The sequence below is a fragment of the Lemur catta genome, chromosome 1 (assembly GCF_020740605.2).
Source record: "Lemur catta isolate mLemCat1 chromosome 1, mLemCat1.pri, whole genome shotgun sequence".
Lineage (NCBI taxonomy): Eukaryota > Metazoa > Chordata > Mammalia > Primates > Lemuridae > Lemur > Lemur catta.
Genome location: NC_059128.1, coordinates 67018048 through 67035235, shown reverse-complemented (window position 1 = coordinate 67035235; position 17188 = coordinate 67018048). Strand labels below are relative to the sequence as shown.

General features: G+C 40.0%; 1 protein-coding gene across 1 annotated transcript; it reads right to left on the bottom strand.

Annotated features, from left to right (window-relative positions):
- Nucleotides 1-1068: 1068 nt before the first annotated feature.
- Nucleotides 1069-12165, bottom strand: METTL3 (methyltransferase 3, N6-adenosine-methyltransferase complex catalytic subunit). Its single transcript, XM_045526550.1, has 11 exons — nt 11920-12165; nt 5473-5690; nt 4982-5386; nt 3820-3995; nt 2984-3200; nt 2570-2757; nt 2161-2199; nt 1898-2006; nt 1717-1782; nt 1436-1548; nt 1069-1296 (listed from the first exon to the last, which is right to left on the bottom strand). Exons 1-11 carry the CDS (start codon nt 12017-12019, stop codon nt 1185-1187), a joined length of 1743 nt encoding a protein of 580 aa, XP_045382506.1. The 5' UTR covers nt 12020-12165; the 3' UTR covers nt 1069-1184.
- Between the last annotated feature and the right edge of the window lie 5023 nt (nt 12166-17188).

The following is a 17188-nucleotide window of genomic DNA, read 5'->3' as shown; positions in this document are numbered from 1 at the left end:
CTCAGCTTTGAGCCTAGGAGAAACTGCCACTGTGTGCATCCATTTTAAAAGGGTTGAGAGATTACATTAAAGGTTCCCTCTTAAACCAGGAAACCACTATCACATCAATACACTGCTTTGAGAACAAAGGTTTTCAACACAACAGGCACACTGGGCTGAAGGTAAAATGACATTACCCAGGAGTTTCTTATTTATTTCTCTTTACGAATAATATTGTCTTTGCAGTCAACATCCTTATACAAGTTATCACAGTTTATGAGTGTAACAGGCAGAACTCTACATCCTTAAATTAATATAAGAGGTTTCACTGAAGTCTAAAGAAGTTGTGTTCACTTGTGTTTGATGAAATATCTTTAAAAGATAGATATTTTCACTTACATAATATATAGGCCAATTCTCTTCATACCTAGGTACTTATTTAACCTGTTTTTTTTTTTTTCTTGGAAGTAAGGTAAAGAATAGACTAGCAAAGCCACACAGTTAAATTAGAATAAAAAAAAGTTAGAGCATGGTAGTCATAGTGGTGATAACCTTAAGTGAAACTCAAATTCTTACCTTGAGAAATGCTGTCCTAGAGAACCCCTTCTTTTTCTTTTTTTGAGACAGAGTCTTACTCTGTCACCCTGGGTAGAGTGCAGTGGTGTCAGAGTAGCTTACTGCAACCTCAAACTCCTGGGCTCAAGACATCCTCCTGCCTCAGCCTCCCAAGTAGCTGGGACTACAGGTGCATGCCACAATACCTGGCTAATTTTTCTATTTTTAGTAGAGACAGGGTCTCGCTCTTGCTCAGGCTGGTCTCAAACTCCTGAGCTCAAGCAATCCTCCCACCTCAGCCTCTCAGAGTGCTAGGATTATAGGCTCGAGCACCGTACCTGGCCTGAGAACCCGTTTCGTAACTAATGACTTTGATCTATATAGTCCTGTTTTATGATGATCAACATTTTAATGTTTTCCATGGATTCATTTAGTTTGAACCTTCACAACAACCCAATGAGGTAGATAATATTCCCATTTTACATATAAGGAATCACACTGTTAAAGTGGAAGAGCCAGAATTTGACCTTGAAATCCCAATTATAATACAAATGTTTATTTAAATAAAACAGCTATTGTACAAATATTACTTTTCAAGTTTAGCCTGCAGAGCCATGGCTACAGATGCTTAGCTCTGTAGGGCAGTGCTTCTATAAATTCTTAGGTTTAGAGATGATACCATCTGGATACCTTTGCTTGAACCGTGCAACCACATCTGGGTCTAGTAGATGGATCCCATCCAGTTGGTTTCCAAGGGTGATCCTGAAATGAGAAAAGAAGGGGAAAACCAGAAATCCTGGAGTTAAAGAGCTAGTGGAATGTGAGGGGTAACTCTACTAACTTATGACCTTGACCATAAACAGTTTTGCCCCAGAACTAGCCTGTTCTCTAGTCACCTTACCAGTTGGGTTGCACATTGTGTGGTCTTCCAAATAACTCAATCTTGCGAGTGCCAGGGGATAGTCTCTCGATCATGCCATAGATTTCATCTGGTTTATGACTGGTGGAACGAACCTAGGAAATAAAGACGAGCTACTTTTTAAATTACCCAAGATTGCAATTCTAGCCATTTCTATTATGTTATGATCCAAATGAGAAAAACGTGGGATGAGAATACACCTGACATGAATAACTGATGCCAACAAAAATGTGGAAGCTTTGGATGCTTGGGGAAGCACGTACCTCAGCTACGATGACATCACAATCCAGACCCTGGTTGAAGCCTTGGGGATTTCCTTTGACACCAACCTGCTCACCACACAAAACAGATTACTTGATGAAACCACACCTTTTGAACTTCTCAATAAATTAAATAATCCCTCTTTACGTTCCACCTACTGAATTGGGCCCCACTGCTGCTCACCAAGCAATGTTCCTTCCCATGGTTCAACCAGTGACCTGTACGGCCTGTCCGAATGATGCGTTGCAGTTGATTTGTCTTCACCCAGATAATTTCATCTACCCGTTCATAACTGTGGGACATAAGAAAGAACTGGAGCTTTAACCAGGCTTTCATAGGTTAGAAGCAGTAACACCTACAGAGGCAAGGAATCGCAGGGAACATGTATCTCTCAACTATACCAGTAAGTATTTCCCTCAAAAGAAAGCAACACAACTGCTACTTACCCCCAGAGGTTTAGACATTCTCTGCCCAACTCCATGGCCCTAGAAAGAAATAAGACTTAACTACTTGTATGCCCTATTTTTTTCTCCCTATATGATATTTGACATTATAAACATTCGGGTCAGTGAACATTTAAGTGCAAGATACCATTAAGGCAACAGGGTGGATCTAAGAATGAAAAGATAAAGCATAGAATCTATTCTCAATAACTTTACCTTTCTCAAAGAACAGTGTAGAGTTAAATATAATTTGAGATATCATTTGTGTTGTGAACAGGCATTAGGGCTCAGTAGGAAAAAAGGCTGAATCAGTCATACATTTAGGAGCAGGGCTAGGAAAACCCAGGATTTTATCTCCCACCCAGTACTCTGTTAAATCTGCCCAAACCTACATATCTTTGAACTGCATTACCTGCCTGTGACCCAGAGGAAGAGAAAGCCATCATCCTGCAGTACTGGTATGTTGAGCCTGCGCATCTCATCATCTGTCAGGGTCCCATAGGGCAGCTCCATGTGAATATCCCAGGGTGGGTCAGCCATCACCACTGCAAACTTGCCCAAGATACTGACGTCCAGGTAACGGATATCACAACAGATCCACTGTGTAAGGTGGTATTTGGTCATCTTCCCTTATTTCACTCTCAGATTCATGGCCCCAGTCCCTGTTGCATTTGATTTTCCTATTCCCTTGTAAGCATATCTATCCCACTCCATTCCCAATCAGCAAGACAGATTGCTGATTTATGCCCTGCTTTCCTACACGTATGGCTGCCCTACTCAAACATAAATGCTTAAGTTGAGATGAGTTTTCTGAGCAGACAGGTACCTGAGGGGGGAAGAGTCGATCTGCACTGGAGTCACCTCCAACACTCTGTGTAAGAGCAAGCTCCTGGCTTGGGGTATGGTCTTTGCTGCCAGGAGCCTCAGAATCCATGCAAGCATCAATTTCATAGTGAACATATTTGCAGGTATCCATGTGGAAACATGTGTTAAGGAAAGAGCAGTCACCTAAAGACTCGTCAGTGTGTTTATTGATAATTCGTCTGGGGAAATAAGGGAAAATCAGAATTAAGATGGTGCTTAAGAGGTAGATCTTACAGTTCAAGTTCCAAATGGTTTCAAAATTTCTTGTTTTTATTACCCTCCCCTAATTCTATTGTTAGAGCTTCCTCCAAGAGTTTTAAGGGAAGGGAGGCAGGTGACATGGAAATCCATAATTCACACTAAGGAATAATTATAATTTCTCTCTGAGCAAAGACTTGGTTTCTTCTCTTACCACAGGCAGGAAAGCAGTGCAGGAAGAACTTGGTTGGTTAAAGCAGAATAAAATACTGACCTAAGAGTTCAGGTTCCTGTTTCTCCTAAGATCATCTTCCTTCCAGAGAACTTTAACTTTTTCATTGTGGCTCAGAGACAGATGCCTTGCTATTGCAAGAAGAAGGGAGCATTTTAAGAAAATCTCACATCTATTTGGGAGTGAAGCCTGTATTCCTTCCCACGCAATGCCACTTCTGAAAGTATACCTTTACAGTCTAGAGAACTTAGACAAACCATAAACTAAATAATAGGATTATAGACAGAACTCCAATGACTGAAAGGAATATGCTGAAAGGAATGACTGCTTCTGGGAAACCCATCCCATGTCATTCCCTCCCAAGAGACCTGAAGTGCAGCTTGCGACAGGGTCGATCAGCATCACTGGCTTTCATGCACTCCTCCTTGGTTCCATAGTCACAGAATTCTTGTACTTGGGCCCGACCTCGTGAGCGAAACTTTTCAACAATGGATTGTTCCTTGGCTGTTGTAGTATTTAATAGCTCTAGAATCTCCTGACTGACCTGTGACAGAAGTAGCCTTGGATTTAAAAGGGTTTGTAGATCAAATTAGCTCTTAAACTATCTCCGCAAATTCTATTTGACAGTAATGTCTTATAAGGGATAAATCAGCTAAGTTAACATCAGAAAATTGGAACCTTAGGATAAGAAATTTGTCAGGGGTTCAGTCCTTCCTCACAAATCTACATTTAGGATGAAATTAAAACACAAGAGGCCTGGTCTCTACTGCTATGCATTAAGCTAATCTTCCCTCCACAAGAAAGCATTCTTTCCCACAAAAACCACTTATATTTGCTAAGGTACAATGCTAAACACTTTACTGTTTAGCTCACGAGTCTATTCAACAATTCTACAAGGGAGAGTACTATGGTTACTCTCACATTACAGATGGGAAGACTAAGGCTCAAGAGAAGTTAACTAACTTGTTCAAACTCACACAACTAGAAGTAACAAATGGATGAGAACTTATGTCAATCCAATACTTATACTCAGAACCAATCTGCATTGTTTAATCATCAATTTCGATAATTACTGGTCCACAGGACTATCTTCTAAGATTCCTTTCCATTCATATCCCTGTATTTCTATATTTGGATTCCTCTTCTCTTAATCTGAGGAGTCTTCTAAACAGATTCAATGACAGCTTCTTGAAATCAGGGTTTTCTGACATTGGCAGTATGACATTTTGAGCCACATAATCTTTTCAATTCTTTGTTGTGGGGGATTGTCCTTACTATGCATTGTAGGATGTTAAGCAACATCCCTGGCCTCTATCCACTAGATGCCAGTAGTATTACCCACATTATGACAATAAAAAGATTTCTAGACATTGCCAGGTGTCCTGGGGGGCTGGAGGGATCAACCCCAGTTGAGAACCACTGCTTTAAACCCTCAATTCTAAGAATTACTACTTGTCCTGAGGGTAAATCCTTCTCTATCAAAGCTATGACTAAGAGCATATTGTGAGAATATTTCCATATGATCCCTACCTTCTTGCTCTGTTGTTCCTTAGTGGACTGTTGGTTCAGGAGGCTCTCTATCTCCAGATCAACATCTGAGGCAGCATGTTTCCTTGATTTCTTGGCTGGTTCCTTGGCTGGTTCTGATGCTGAAGAGGCCAGACCAGAGGCTAACGAGCTAGCAAAGGCAGCTACTGTGGTTGAGTCCTGTTCTGCACGCCGCTTCTGCCCTGCAATAGTCCCTGCTACTTCCCCAGGGCCTTTCTTTTCAGCCACAGCACCCATCATGGCAGAGAGCTTGGAATGGTCAGCATAGGTCACAAGAGTGGGATGTGCATCATCTTGTAGGAGACCTCGCTTTACTTCAATCAACTCCTGAGCTGCAAACTTCTGTAGGAGGCTTTCCACTCCATCTTGAGTGGCAGGGGCATCTGGCTAGAGAAGGAGGAAAGAAGAGGGCAATAAGACACTGACTATGAACTGAAAATAAGTGGTAAATCTTAACTTGATCAGATCATTACCGTGGAGATGGCAAGACGGATGGACACAGCATCAGTGGGCAACGTTAAGGCCAGATCAGAGAGGTGGTGTAGCAACTTCTTCTCTAACTCAGGGTCTGTAGCTAATTCAGGAACTGCTGAAGCTGTGCTAGGCTTAGGACCACCAGAAGTGGGTACAGTAGGCACTGGGCTGTCACTACGGAAGGCTGGGGACAGTGCTGCCTCTGGATTCCGTAAATCTAATAAAGAGAAGTAAAAATGAAAAAGGGCAACCACTGTCAAGTCTAACATTCCTCAGAAGTCAAATTCCCTAGCATTTCCAGTACACAGGTCTTTTATTTCATACAGGAAATATTCTAACCAACTTTAGCACTGTATTACCTTTCCTCATCCAAACTCAAGCATTCACTGCTTTGCCAAGATAATCCTGGATTTTCTAAGAACTGCCTACCTCTTCTCTATTGAGACGTGTTTTCCTAACTCCTTGTCCTTGCTGTGCTTCAAAGGAAGTAAATTAGCAGCACAGTAGATTTAAATGTCCCTACCACCTCCCTTCTCTCACACTAAATGTTATAATCAACCTACATTTTAGTAAAAGCCAGAAATATTAATATTTTCAATGACCTAAACTGGGATCAGATTATCTTTTTCAGGCATATAGTTTGAATTTTAATGAATCAAGACCATTGGTCATCAGAAAGTGTATAAGATGACAGTGTTGGAGGCAGAACAATGTGACCTGAACCACTCATATACACACAATCTTATAATATTTTGATGAAGCCCTGGTCACTAAACAGTATTTTCTTACTGTGTATTGTTATCATCTACTATTACTTCACAAGCTGGGGCAGCCATCATAACATTAGTAAGATTTAAGAAGCTCATATTAGGACAAAATGTTTTCTTTGAGAAAGCCTAATATCTATGGTTATTAGTTAAAATATAGATGAAAAATTAAACTCTTAGGGCCTACACTGAAATTCTGTTAAATAAAATATTATATCACGTAAGTGGGTCATTATTAGTATACATTTAGAAATATTTTTGAAATTTCCATTCTAATGGAACTCAATTTAGTAAAATCTGACTCAGAGGTTCCAAAGAAAATGTAGCTGAACACCAAGAACCTTGCTAGAATAGTTACATTTTATGAAAATAAATTATACCCTATTTGGAAAACAGACTCAATTCCATGCTAGCTGGAAATGTTAGATATTGATAGAGCTTTCTTCACTTTGCTTATTTCTTGTCATTCCTTTATGTTTTGCTGAATCTTAGACTGGAACTTTTGCCAGCAGAACTGATAATAGGTTCTTTGTTTTGATGAAGAGGTGTTGTACACAAGGAAGGGTCGTGGAAACACTTTGAAGGTCTGGATGAGAAAAAGTTTGAGGCTAACTGACCTAAGTTAAAAATATGTAAGAAACGTTTGTGACAATTACTATTTAGCTTACTTGGAAGACTATAAACAAAATTCCTGCATTGAACAGAACTAGACTGGTGGTGACTACTGAAATCCCTTGAAATTCACAAATCCTATAAGTCTAATGAATTTTAGCTAAAATGCCTTTATGGTCTAAGTATAGTAAAATATTTATACTAGGCTCAAACTCTGAGCTTTCTTTTATTAGTCAAGTTTTGAATTTCTTTAAAGTAACCAAAAATTTCTTTCATTAAACAACCTAAGCACAATCAATGATAAATTTCATTAATGCAAAAAGAAAAAAAACAACACAAAGCATTTTGAAATTAGGACTTCAGATATTACATACACAAATTTAAGTGTTACACATCATATATCAACCTTTTTAACTCATAAAGTATGCCAAAGGGGGTAATAGATCATATAAATTACAGAACTAAAGATTTTGATAATAGAAATGGAGGCAAAAGGAAAATGTAAGCTTTAAATCAACAGTCACCATATGGGTCTTATACTTTGTTATGTATATTATAAAATTCTCAATATTTTAGGTAAGCCATAAATTATCTACTTTTCCCCCTTATTTTATGTTTAAATATTGTACCAAGCACCTTGTAGTATAGTGCTGTTGTCATTAGCATGAGTTTTATTTTGTTAATCAAGGCCTAAGCTCTCTGTAGACAATCCCTTTACATCTTGACTTTGCATATTGTCCTCATTTCTTGCCCATGTGACTTAAATAAAAATAACTTGCGAGTATTGTCAATGATCAAAATGAATACCAGATTACTGAGCATTTTCCATTATTTCAAGCTAACAAAGGTCTCCCAATGATTCTTTGCCCATAGTATTTTGCAGTATTAATGATGTGGATACATTTTAGTTCATTTTACATCCTTGTCTTTTAACATTTGAGTTCAGTTGTAAATAATAATCAAATTTCAGCAATGCTATAAAAACCAAAATGTGGCAGGAAAATTTGTATTTCCTGTGACAAAGGAACTGAATAATCTGAACTTTTATCAAATTTTTGGTTATATCTTGTGTGTGTTTGACAGAGAAAGAGAGAGAGAGACAGAGAGACAGGGTCTTGCTCTGCTGCCTGGGCTAGAGTACACTGGCACAATCATAGCTCACTACAACCTCCAACTCCTGGGCTCAAGTGATCAACATACCTCAGCCTCCCAAAATAGCTGGGACTACAGGTGCATGCCACCACCACACCCAGCTAATTTTTCTATTTTTTGTAGAGACAAGGTCTTGCTCTTGCTCAGGCTGGTCGCAAACTCCTGGCCTCAAGCAATCCTCCTGTCTTGACCTCCCAAAGTGCTAGGATTATAGGTGTAAGCCACCACACCCAGCCTCTTTGGTTATATCTTAAATGACAACATGATTAATAAACTAAGACAGTGTGTTTCACAATGTTTTCCTAAGAATCTTAAAGCTCAAAGAACTATATTCTTTGAAATAATCAAAAGAACAGAACCAAATGACGAGCCAGATGAAGCTGTGGGTCAGAAGACAATATATGTTTAATCAGAACCTCAAAATTACTTTTGTAAAAGTCTTAACTATATTATTAGATGGATGTACAAGTCAAGAGATACGTCTGAAAAAGAATCTTTACATTTAAGGGAGAATACAGTCTTGTCAAAATTATTAAACATGTTTAGCAAGGACCTGGACAAAAGTATCGAGGCTGTGGTAGTTAGGTTTGCATATGGCACAAAGTTTAGTTAATACCAAAGTATGGTTAATATCAAGGAAAAATGAAACGAAATTTAAAATAACCAAATGCAATTAGAATTATCCATCTAAAGAGTATGAAATTCTGAGCTGTAGCTCTGATGAAAAAAAAAGAAAAAAAAACGAAAGAGTATGAAATGGAAAGTATAAAGTATGATAAGGAACAATTATAACCAAAAAACAAACAAAACCACAGGTAGAGGACAGCTGGTCACAAAAATGACAGAAAGACAAAAGTGAACACCAAGTAATCAGGGATGTAATACACTGATATAGTGGCTTTTAAAAAGTTAATTTTGTAGATCACTTTGTTGAAACAATTACTTGAATCCTCAAGTTCCCTTTTCCAATTGCTATTGCTGAAGGGAAAAATAATCTAGTCCATACCCAAATTAAATAAATATACCCAGGCATGGTGGCACGAGCCACCAGTAGTAGTCCCAGCCACTAGGGTGGCTAAAGCAAGACTGCTGGAGCCCAGGAGTTCAAGGTTGTAATGCACTATGATGGCACCTGTGAATAGTCATTGTACTCCGGCCTGGGCAACATAGCAAGACCCTGTCTCTAAGTAAATAAATAAATAAGATTAAATAAGTATCTTTAGAAGAAATGAACCTGCCCAAGGTATTGCATTCTTCCATGCTAAAAAAGGCTCAAGGGACTAAAATAGTGATGAGCTATCTATGTGGACAAATGAGGTGACAGAACAAGGCTACATGACCTCTTACTGAAATGCATATACTGAAAATTAGTGCTCAATGGGTTTCTAATTATAAAAGTCTCGGACCATTAGCCCTTTTCTTCTTCTGACTGAGCAACTCACCCAGATAGCCCATATCCCACTACTGCATACCTGATGATCATTTTAAGGATCTAGGTAGTAAACAAGACTTTCCACAAAACAGATGTTTCTCTGACTTCTTTAATATATTACCCAAGTATAATCTGTTTCACTACAATGCAAATTAGCTGATATGTAATTGGTAAATAATGGAATGTCAGAATAACATGGAAAGCTTATTGGTTTATACATGATTTTTCTCATCATGTTAATGTTTTGAAGTGGTCAGAAGTTTTCTCATAGTTAAAGAGCAAATTTTGTCAATATATGAGCACCTTCAGAAAAAAAGGTAAGAATTCTACAGGAATGCCTTTAAAAAAAAATCTAAGTGACTAGTTTAGTGGCTTCAAGAACTGCTACACTTTGTATTATGTTAAGCTATCTGGAAAGATGCAAGTCCAGACGAAGAAACTGCAAAGACATTTACCAAACAAAAACAAGACTGATGGGAGCAGGAAGTAGAAGCCCATTGGCTTCAAAGTTGTAACAACTTTCATTGTAGGTAGAAATGTCAGTGGAGATTTAATTATGCTAGTGTTTTTAGTAGAATTGTAATTGTATAGGCTCTAGTAACAAAGCTACATAGGTTTTGAGTAGGCTTCTAAAACTATTTCTTCTGTAAGACCTGCTATTTTTAATGCACATATTTGCAAAAAGCAAGATTCTTCAGGAACACACATAAAAATATAGTAGAAATGCCTGTAATCATATCTTTTTAGAATGCTGTTTTTGAAAATGGTGATAAGATACTTAAGTCCAGTAACTGAAGCTTATGATAATTAAGAAGCAATTGCAGTGGTGCATAGGAACTCAAACCTGTAATACTAGCACTTTGGGAGGCTGAGGCAGGAGGATGGCTTGAGCTCTGTTCAGGACCAGCCTGGGCAACATAGCGAAACTCTATCTTTACAAATTCTTTTAAATCAGCTGGGCATGGTGGCAAGTGCCTATAATCCTAGCTACTCAGGACGCTGAAATGGGAGGATCGCTTGAACCCAGGAGTTAGAGGTTCCAGTGAGCTATGATTGAGCCACTGAATTCCAGCCTGTGCAACAAAAGCAAGGAAGACCCTATCTTTGGGGGGGGGGGGGAGGAAGGATTTTTTTTAAAAAATAAAATAGATATACATAAAAAGTTCCAAAGAATATTTTTTTAAAAAACCAGAAAACTAGATCTACAATAAGAAGTCAAGGGAACTGAAGTTTATATAGCAAGAAAAAAATTCTCCCCCTTGGGTAATTCAGTAACTACTCCAAAGCTTGACTACTAATTATTCCCTGATAGTATGACTTGCATTTCTTTGTCTACTACCCTGTCCTCCTACCTTCTCTTTAATTATCTAAGTCCTATACCGCCACCGAGGCAAAAATTCAGGTGCCAACTCCACTATGACAGCTTCACTGACTATACCAGTTCTTGTTACTTCTCTTTTCACTGTACTGACCAGATTCATTCATTTGGTATCTTACATTTATTATTCCTGGCTTTTTATAAGCATCTATCCTTGATTCCCAACTCAATTTTAAATTGAGGGCAGGAGCCATGTCTTACTTATTTTTTCTAGCTAGACTCATGAACACTGTAGATACTCAATGCTTATTAATTAGGGTGGGAAGGAGTATCCTGCCAGTGCATCTTCTAGTTCCAGGGGCCAACATGTGAGCATATACACCTAATATGATCAAAACAAGATTTTGAGATGGAGTCTAATATATTGATAAACATTGGAACACGCTATCACAAGGTGATATAGATTCACTATCTTTGCAGTTTTGTAATTGATTTGCCTTAAATGATTCAGGGTTTGTGCCGGGGGTGGGCGGGGCAGAATCTGACAATCTTTTAAAGTTCCTTTGGGTTTTATGACTAAGACAAAGGGGGCAACGGGAGGGGAGAAAAAGTTTATAGACTAAAAACAAACGTTTTCAGATTCTTGCTACGTATGTAAATGGTTAAGTCAATGCCAGTTCCCCTACTCATTTAGAAAACACCGAGCGCCAACTCTGTGCAGGCCACTAAACTGGGCACTGTGGATATAAAGGTTTGGTCCTTGCTCATTGTGCCCACAGCCACAAAGAAATGACCACTGCAAAGCAGTCGCTATAAAAAACAAAGCGCCACAGCAGCTGCTCCGCGGGATAGGGGCTGAGAGGTCTCACAAAGGCGACGACGTTCTCACAATCTGAAGTGGGCCAGGCAGACGCGGGTGGGGCTCCAGCATCTTTCCGGTAAAAGTGAACTGGAGGAACCGAGGCCCAGGGTGACGGGGAACCTCGAACTACTTGCAGGAGGGAGAAGATCTGCTAAGCGGGGGAGAGGGGGTGCCAGTGTATGAGGCATTACAGAAAGGGACGCTTGGGAAAGGTCACTGACTTTGTAGGTTTTTCTCCCACCCGCCCTCTTGGGCTGGGTATCGGCCCCGCCAGCCCTTCGGCCCGACATTCCAGCGCCTCACCCAAGTGCCCCGAGTCCTGCTTCCGCCTCCGCTGCAGCCTCTCCCGCAGAGAGTCCAGCTGCTTCTTGTGGGCTTGGATAGAGCTCCACGTGTCCGACATGTTAGTCTTCCCGACCTGACGCGTCTCGAATAAGGCGCGGCAGACTAGCACCTCCCAGCCCTGGCTCCAGGAAACATCCTATTCTCACGCGGACTACCGACGGCTAACCGGAAAAGGATCCCCTGAGATGCGCAAGATGAAAAAGTCATTTCCGGTTTCGCGCTCGCCTGGAGGCTGTAAAGAGAGCCACGTTAGGTGTTGGCCGAATGGCGGATATATTCCTCATGGGAGCGCTCTAGCGCTCCCGTGCGCAGTGAGGCTGTGGTTGCCATGTCGGTGCCTGGCAGAGTGGCCATGTTGCTTATAGACGCGCATGCGACCATGTTGAACATTAGGAAACGAGTCCTTAGAATTGATCCACGTTAAGATAGCACTCGCAGAGCGCATTACGCGTAGTACGTATTTTTTAAATTAAGGATCAATAACTCCTTTTAACAGTTTCGTGCCAATTTACATTTTCCACTGAAGGTGTTGTAGGTTCATGTCTCCATGCATTTATTTACACACGCACACACACAACCCTATAACAGTGGTCCCCAAGGGGGTAGCGGAGGGCACGCGCATGTTTTGTGGGGGAGGGGTGAGAAGGGCTGATGGAGGAGAAATTATAAGAGGTCTACACATACGTATTCTCGCTCTTAAACTACATACGCAAGTATCACGGGTACTTGATTAAAATGGAGTCCTGTTAAGGGGGTACTAACAAGGCTTCTGAGGTTCTGGTTGCGTTGTTTCTTATTGTGGGACCTGGTTGCATGAGTGTATTCCATTTGTGAAAATTAATTAAGCTGAACATTTTGGTATGTGCACTGTTCTGTATGTGTAGTGAACCTAAATACAAGTTGTTGTTTTAATGGAGTCGCCTGAATGGAAACACTTGAGAACCATTGAACTATCCAGTGTCTACATGATGCCAAACAATGTTTCATAAAAATAGTTTGACATGTATGGCTCTTGATTTCAGAGTTTATGGTCAGGTAAAGGAGTTTAATTAATATTGAACTATCTTTACAACATAAAGTAGCATAAGTACAGACTTAAAAAATAAATAAATAAACGTGATTGCAAAGAAGAGAATTCCAAGCCAGATAACCCAGGAAGGCATTGAAAAGAAGCTGATATCAAGGTTCAGGCTTGAAGTGACAGCTAGAGTTTCAGTCGGTGAATATATAGGAGGGAATTCCAGGCCAAGGAGATGATAAAAGCAAAAGTCTAAACTAGAGGTATGAGAGCAACCTGTGCGTTCTGCTAATCCAGATTAGTTTGCTAGAATATAAAGTTGTGTTTTTGTTGTTGTTGTTGTTTTTGAGATAGCATCTTGCTCTGTTGCCCAGTGTCATCATCATAGCTCACTGCAAACTCAAACTCCTGGGCTCAAGCAATCCTCTTGCCTCAGCCTCCTGAGTAACTGGGACTACTCAGGTATGTGCCACCATGCCTGGCTAATTTTTCTATTTTTTTTAGAGACAGGGGTCTCGCTCTTACTCAGGCTGGTCTTGAACTGGCCTCAAGCAATCCTCCCACCTTGGCCTATGCCCGGCCTAAACATAAAGAGTTATATTTGGGAATATTGGGAGGAAATTTAGGTTTCCAACTTGAGCCAGATTGCAGAAGGTACACCTCACCTGAGCAAAGAGCTTGCAATGTGTTCCAGAATACAACAGGGAAGATTTAGGGTTTGTGAAGAGTAATGTTTCAAGATTAATCTGGTGTTCTAGACAGATTAAAGTGGGGAGGAAGAAGAGTTTGGAGACAGGGAAAATGGTTAGTAGTTCATTGTAACTACCCCTTTGATGATAAGGGAAAAATACAAGTTCCCCACCACTGGCTTTTAATGTTTAATGGAACTCCATGCAAGTTTCTTTTGGATTTAGAGATATAGATCACAACAAAAAAGCTGAAAGAAACACAAAGCACAAAATGAAATATTCTTAAGTGGTTCCATTTGCATAGATGGACATAAGTCTTAAAACAAGTTTGAACTGTTTTAAGCTGCTTTAGTTGCCTTAGTACCCTTTAGTTAAATTGTAATACTAAAGTCCCTACCTAAAGGGAAGAACTGTGCATGCTAATCCTATATTGTATGTAAATATACAATGATGCAGAGTGAGAACTCTGCATAACTTACCAGAAGGAAATTTAAGGCTCCTCAAATGGGCAGGCAGTGTGGATCTTACTCTCTGAAGAACTGCTGCTGCCCAGGAGTGAGTGCCCAGATGATTCCTATCTTGACCAGGAATGAGAGCCCTGTGTAAGTAACCTCTAATAAACTCATCTAACTTGCCAAGCTGAATTGGTCTGAGTCATTTCTTTGGTCTCTCTGAACCATCTCAGTTTGGAGGGCAGTTTTTCTATCCTATCCTGGGATTTTCCTGAAACAAGTGATAAGAATTTGAACAAACTAAAAGCCGGTTTTGGCTAGTAATGGAAAGGAAGGGGTGAATACGAAGGGGCTGTTGAGAAGAAATACGTATGTTATTGGAAGGTGACAGTTTCACCCATTTATTCAGCAAGTATTTATTGAGTGACTACTATGTGCTAGGTAGAGATTCAGTAATGATCAAAATATTCATTTCCATCTCATTTTCTGAACTTAATTTACTTAGTAGGGAATTTACAGTATCTTTGAGAAGTATAACTTTCTACATGAGCCTTGAAGTAAAGGACACAGGAATGAATACAGGTTCATAATCTTACTATCTTCTTCAGCTTAAATATTCTTGGGAGAGTTGACAGATGTGAAGTCATGGAAGGTTACCTAAGCAGAATGATGTACTTAGGGTTTCTGCTTCCTTCAATAACCTGGATCTAACAATTGCCCCCAGGAAAATTACCAAGGGGTTCTTTTGCTTTTGTTCTTTCATTTGTGGTATATCCTATGTGACCCTATATTTAGATATGTATTATTACTAAAGTGAGATAATCCCATTATAGCTGTATTATTGAATTGTTAGAGTTAATTGTTCACAAATCTGTGTTCTTCATTTTATAAAATCACTGTTCTTCCAAGGTCTTTAACACATAAAAATGAAATATATAGAAATTACACAGCAGTAAGATTAAATAATCTTGGTGAAGAAAGAGTACTGGATATAGCCTTACAGAAGACAAAGGAGGTTGATTCATCTTAAAGACAGGATTTCAAAGGTCAAGCTCCTACACATTATAAGCAAATTTTTTTAGAAAAGGAAGAATTTTCTAGTGGAAGAGATTCAGTTTTTGATAGAATTTAGGATACCTAAGGTCTGGATTGCCACCCCTCACATACAAAGGAAAACAAGGAAGTAGCACAGGTACTCCTAAAAGTCAACCAAATCAAAGGCAACCCCCAGAGAAGTCTTTGCTTTCACATTCACTTTGGGTTAATTATTATAGTAATAAATTGTGCAAGTTTTAGAAGGACAGAAGGGCCATTTAGCATACACTTACAAATAAAGGAATTCTCCCTAGACTCCTCATGACCAGTTTGCTGCTCGAAAGAAAGCTATTGCTTTTTTCTCTGCCCACAACCCTCAGCAGCGCAGAGGAGGGAAACACTCAAACCTCCTCTAGTCAAAACAGAGTGTAAACCTAATTGTGAGCAGATGAGTGCCAATTGTATTACACTTCTCAACTTTTTTTTTTTTATCTGCTGTGGTAGATTGCTTCCAGAGTTGGCCACAACAAAGCTTCCCACCCCACATACCCTTATGCAGTGTGACTTTGCCACTCTTTTCCTCAAGAAGTAAAGTTTATGTCCCCCTTCTTGAATCTGAGCTGGCCTTCTGACTAGCTTTGGCCAACAGAATGTGGCAGTAGTGATATTCCCTGGGTTCCAAAGCCTAGGCCTTAAGAGGCCTTGCAGATTTATGTTTGTCCTCTTGGAGCCCTGGACCTTCATGGGAGTTTAGTTACCTTGATAAGGGAGACCACTTGCAAAGAGAGAGCCCCTGTTGGATAAAAGAAAAAGACAAAGGGGCCAGCATTCCAGCCTCCATCTGACGGGCCAGAAGTCAGGCCATCTTGTATCCCCCAGCCCAATTCAAAGCTGCCTGAGTGAGCCCAGCCCTCATCACATGAAACATAGACATGTTTCCAGTCCAGCCATCCTAGCTAGGCCTGCCCAGGCAATCCATGTAATCATAAGCAATTACATAAGTATTAAGTCACTAAGTTTTGAAATGGTTTCTTGCATAGCAATGCATTACTGAACCACCCACAGTACTGACCAAATACTGCATTGCTTACATGGTTCTTTGGCTGAATGGGTTTTTTTCTTAAATCTTGTTCATACTCAGTTTTTTCTGTTTGCCCAAAAGCAAAATGTCCACGAGGCTTAGTCAATCTACTGTTAATAAAAGTTAGAAAAGACAAGGAAATGTAAAGGGAAGTCAAAGTTGGGCCTAATTGAGAATAAGACTAGTAAAATCTGTTTTGAGGATCAGGAGAAAAATGTTCATTGGTTGACTAAGAAATTCCAGGAATGGTAACCAGATTTCCAAGTTTGGAGTTTGTGAGAGATGAAAATGTCCCAATAGAATCTGGACCTTTTTCAGGGGTGAATTCTCTGAGAAGCAGATGCTGAGACAGGAGTCCAAAAGTTTTACTGGAGTAATACCTGTAAAAGGAAAGGAAGGAGAAAGCAGAACTGGGCAGGGAGAGCTGTCAAACCGAGATGCAGACATGACAAAGTCTTTGTCAGCCCAATAGGGAGTTCCAGAGCAAAGATTGTTCATTAGAGTCCTAAGTTCCATGGGAACGGCCAAGCACTTGTGCTATGCTCAGTTTGGGGCCAGGGGCTGAAGAAGAGGACAGGGATAACCAGGATCCTTGCAGGTAGGTAGCCAGTTGTTTCTTGAAGTAGCATTTCAAAAGCAGCACATCTCTGTGTCTGCCAGAGGGGGCATGATGGATCTTCTATAGTTTTTTTTTTTTTTTTTTTTTGAGACAGAATCTCACTCAGTTGCCCAGCTTAGAGTGAGGTGGCATCAGCCTAGCTCACAGCAACCTCAAACTCCTAGACTTAAGCAATCCTTCTGCCTCAGCCTCCTGAGTAGCTGGGACTACAGGCATGCGCCACCATGGCCAGCTAATTTTTTTCTATATATATGTTTAGTTGTCCAGATAACTTCTATTTTTAGTAGAGACATGGTCTCACTCTTGCTCAAGCTGGTCTTGAACTCCTGAGCT

Coding starts and splice junctions, on each gene's coding strand:
- METTL3 (XM_045526550.1), bottom strand. CDS start 12,019: ATGTCGGACACGTGGAGCTCTATCCAAGCCCACAAGAAGCAGCTGGAC. Junction 2,200..2,569: donor TTCCTCTGGGTCACAGGCAG/GTAATGCAGTTC, acceptor ATTTCTTTCTAG/GGCCATGGAGTTGGGCAGAG. Junction 1,297..1,435: donor CACAATGTGCAACCCAACTG/GTAAGGTGACTA, acceptor TTCTCATTTCAG/GATCACCCTTGGAAACCAAC.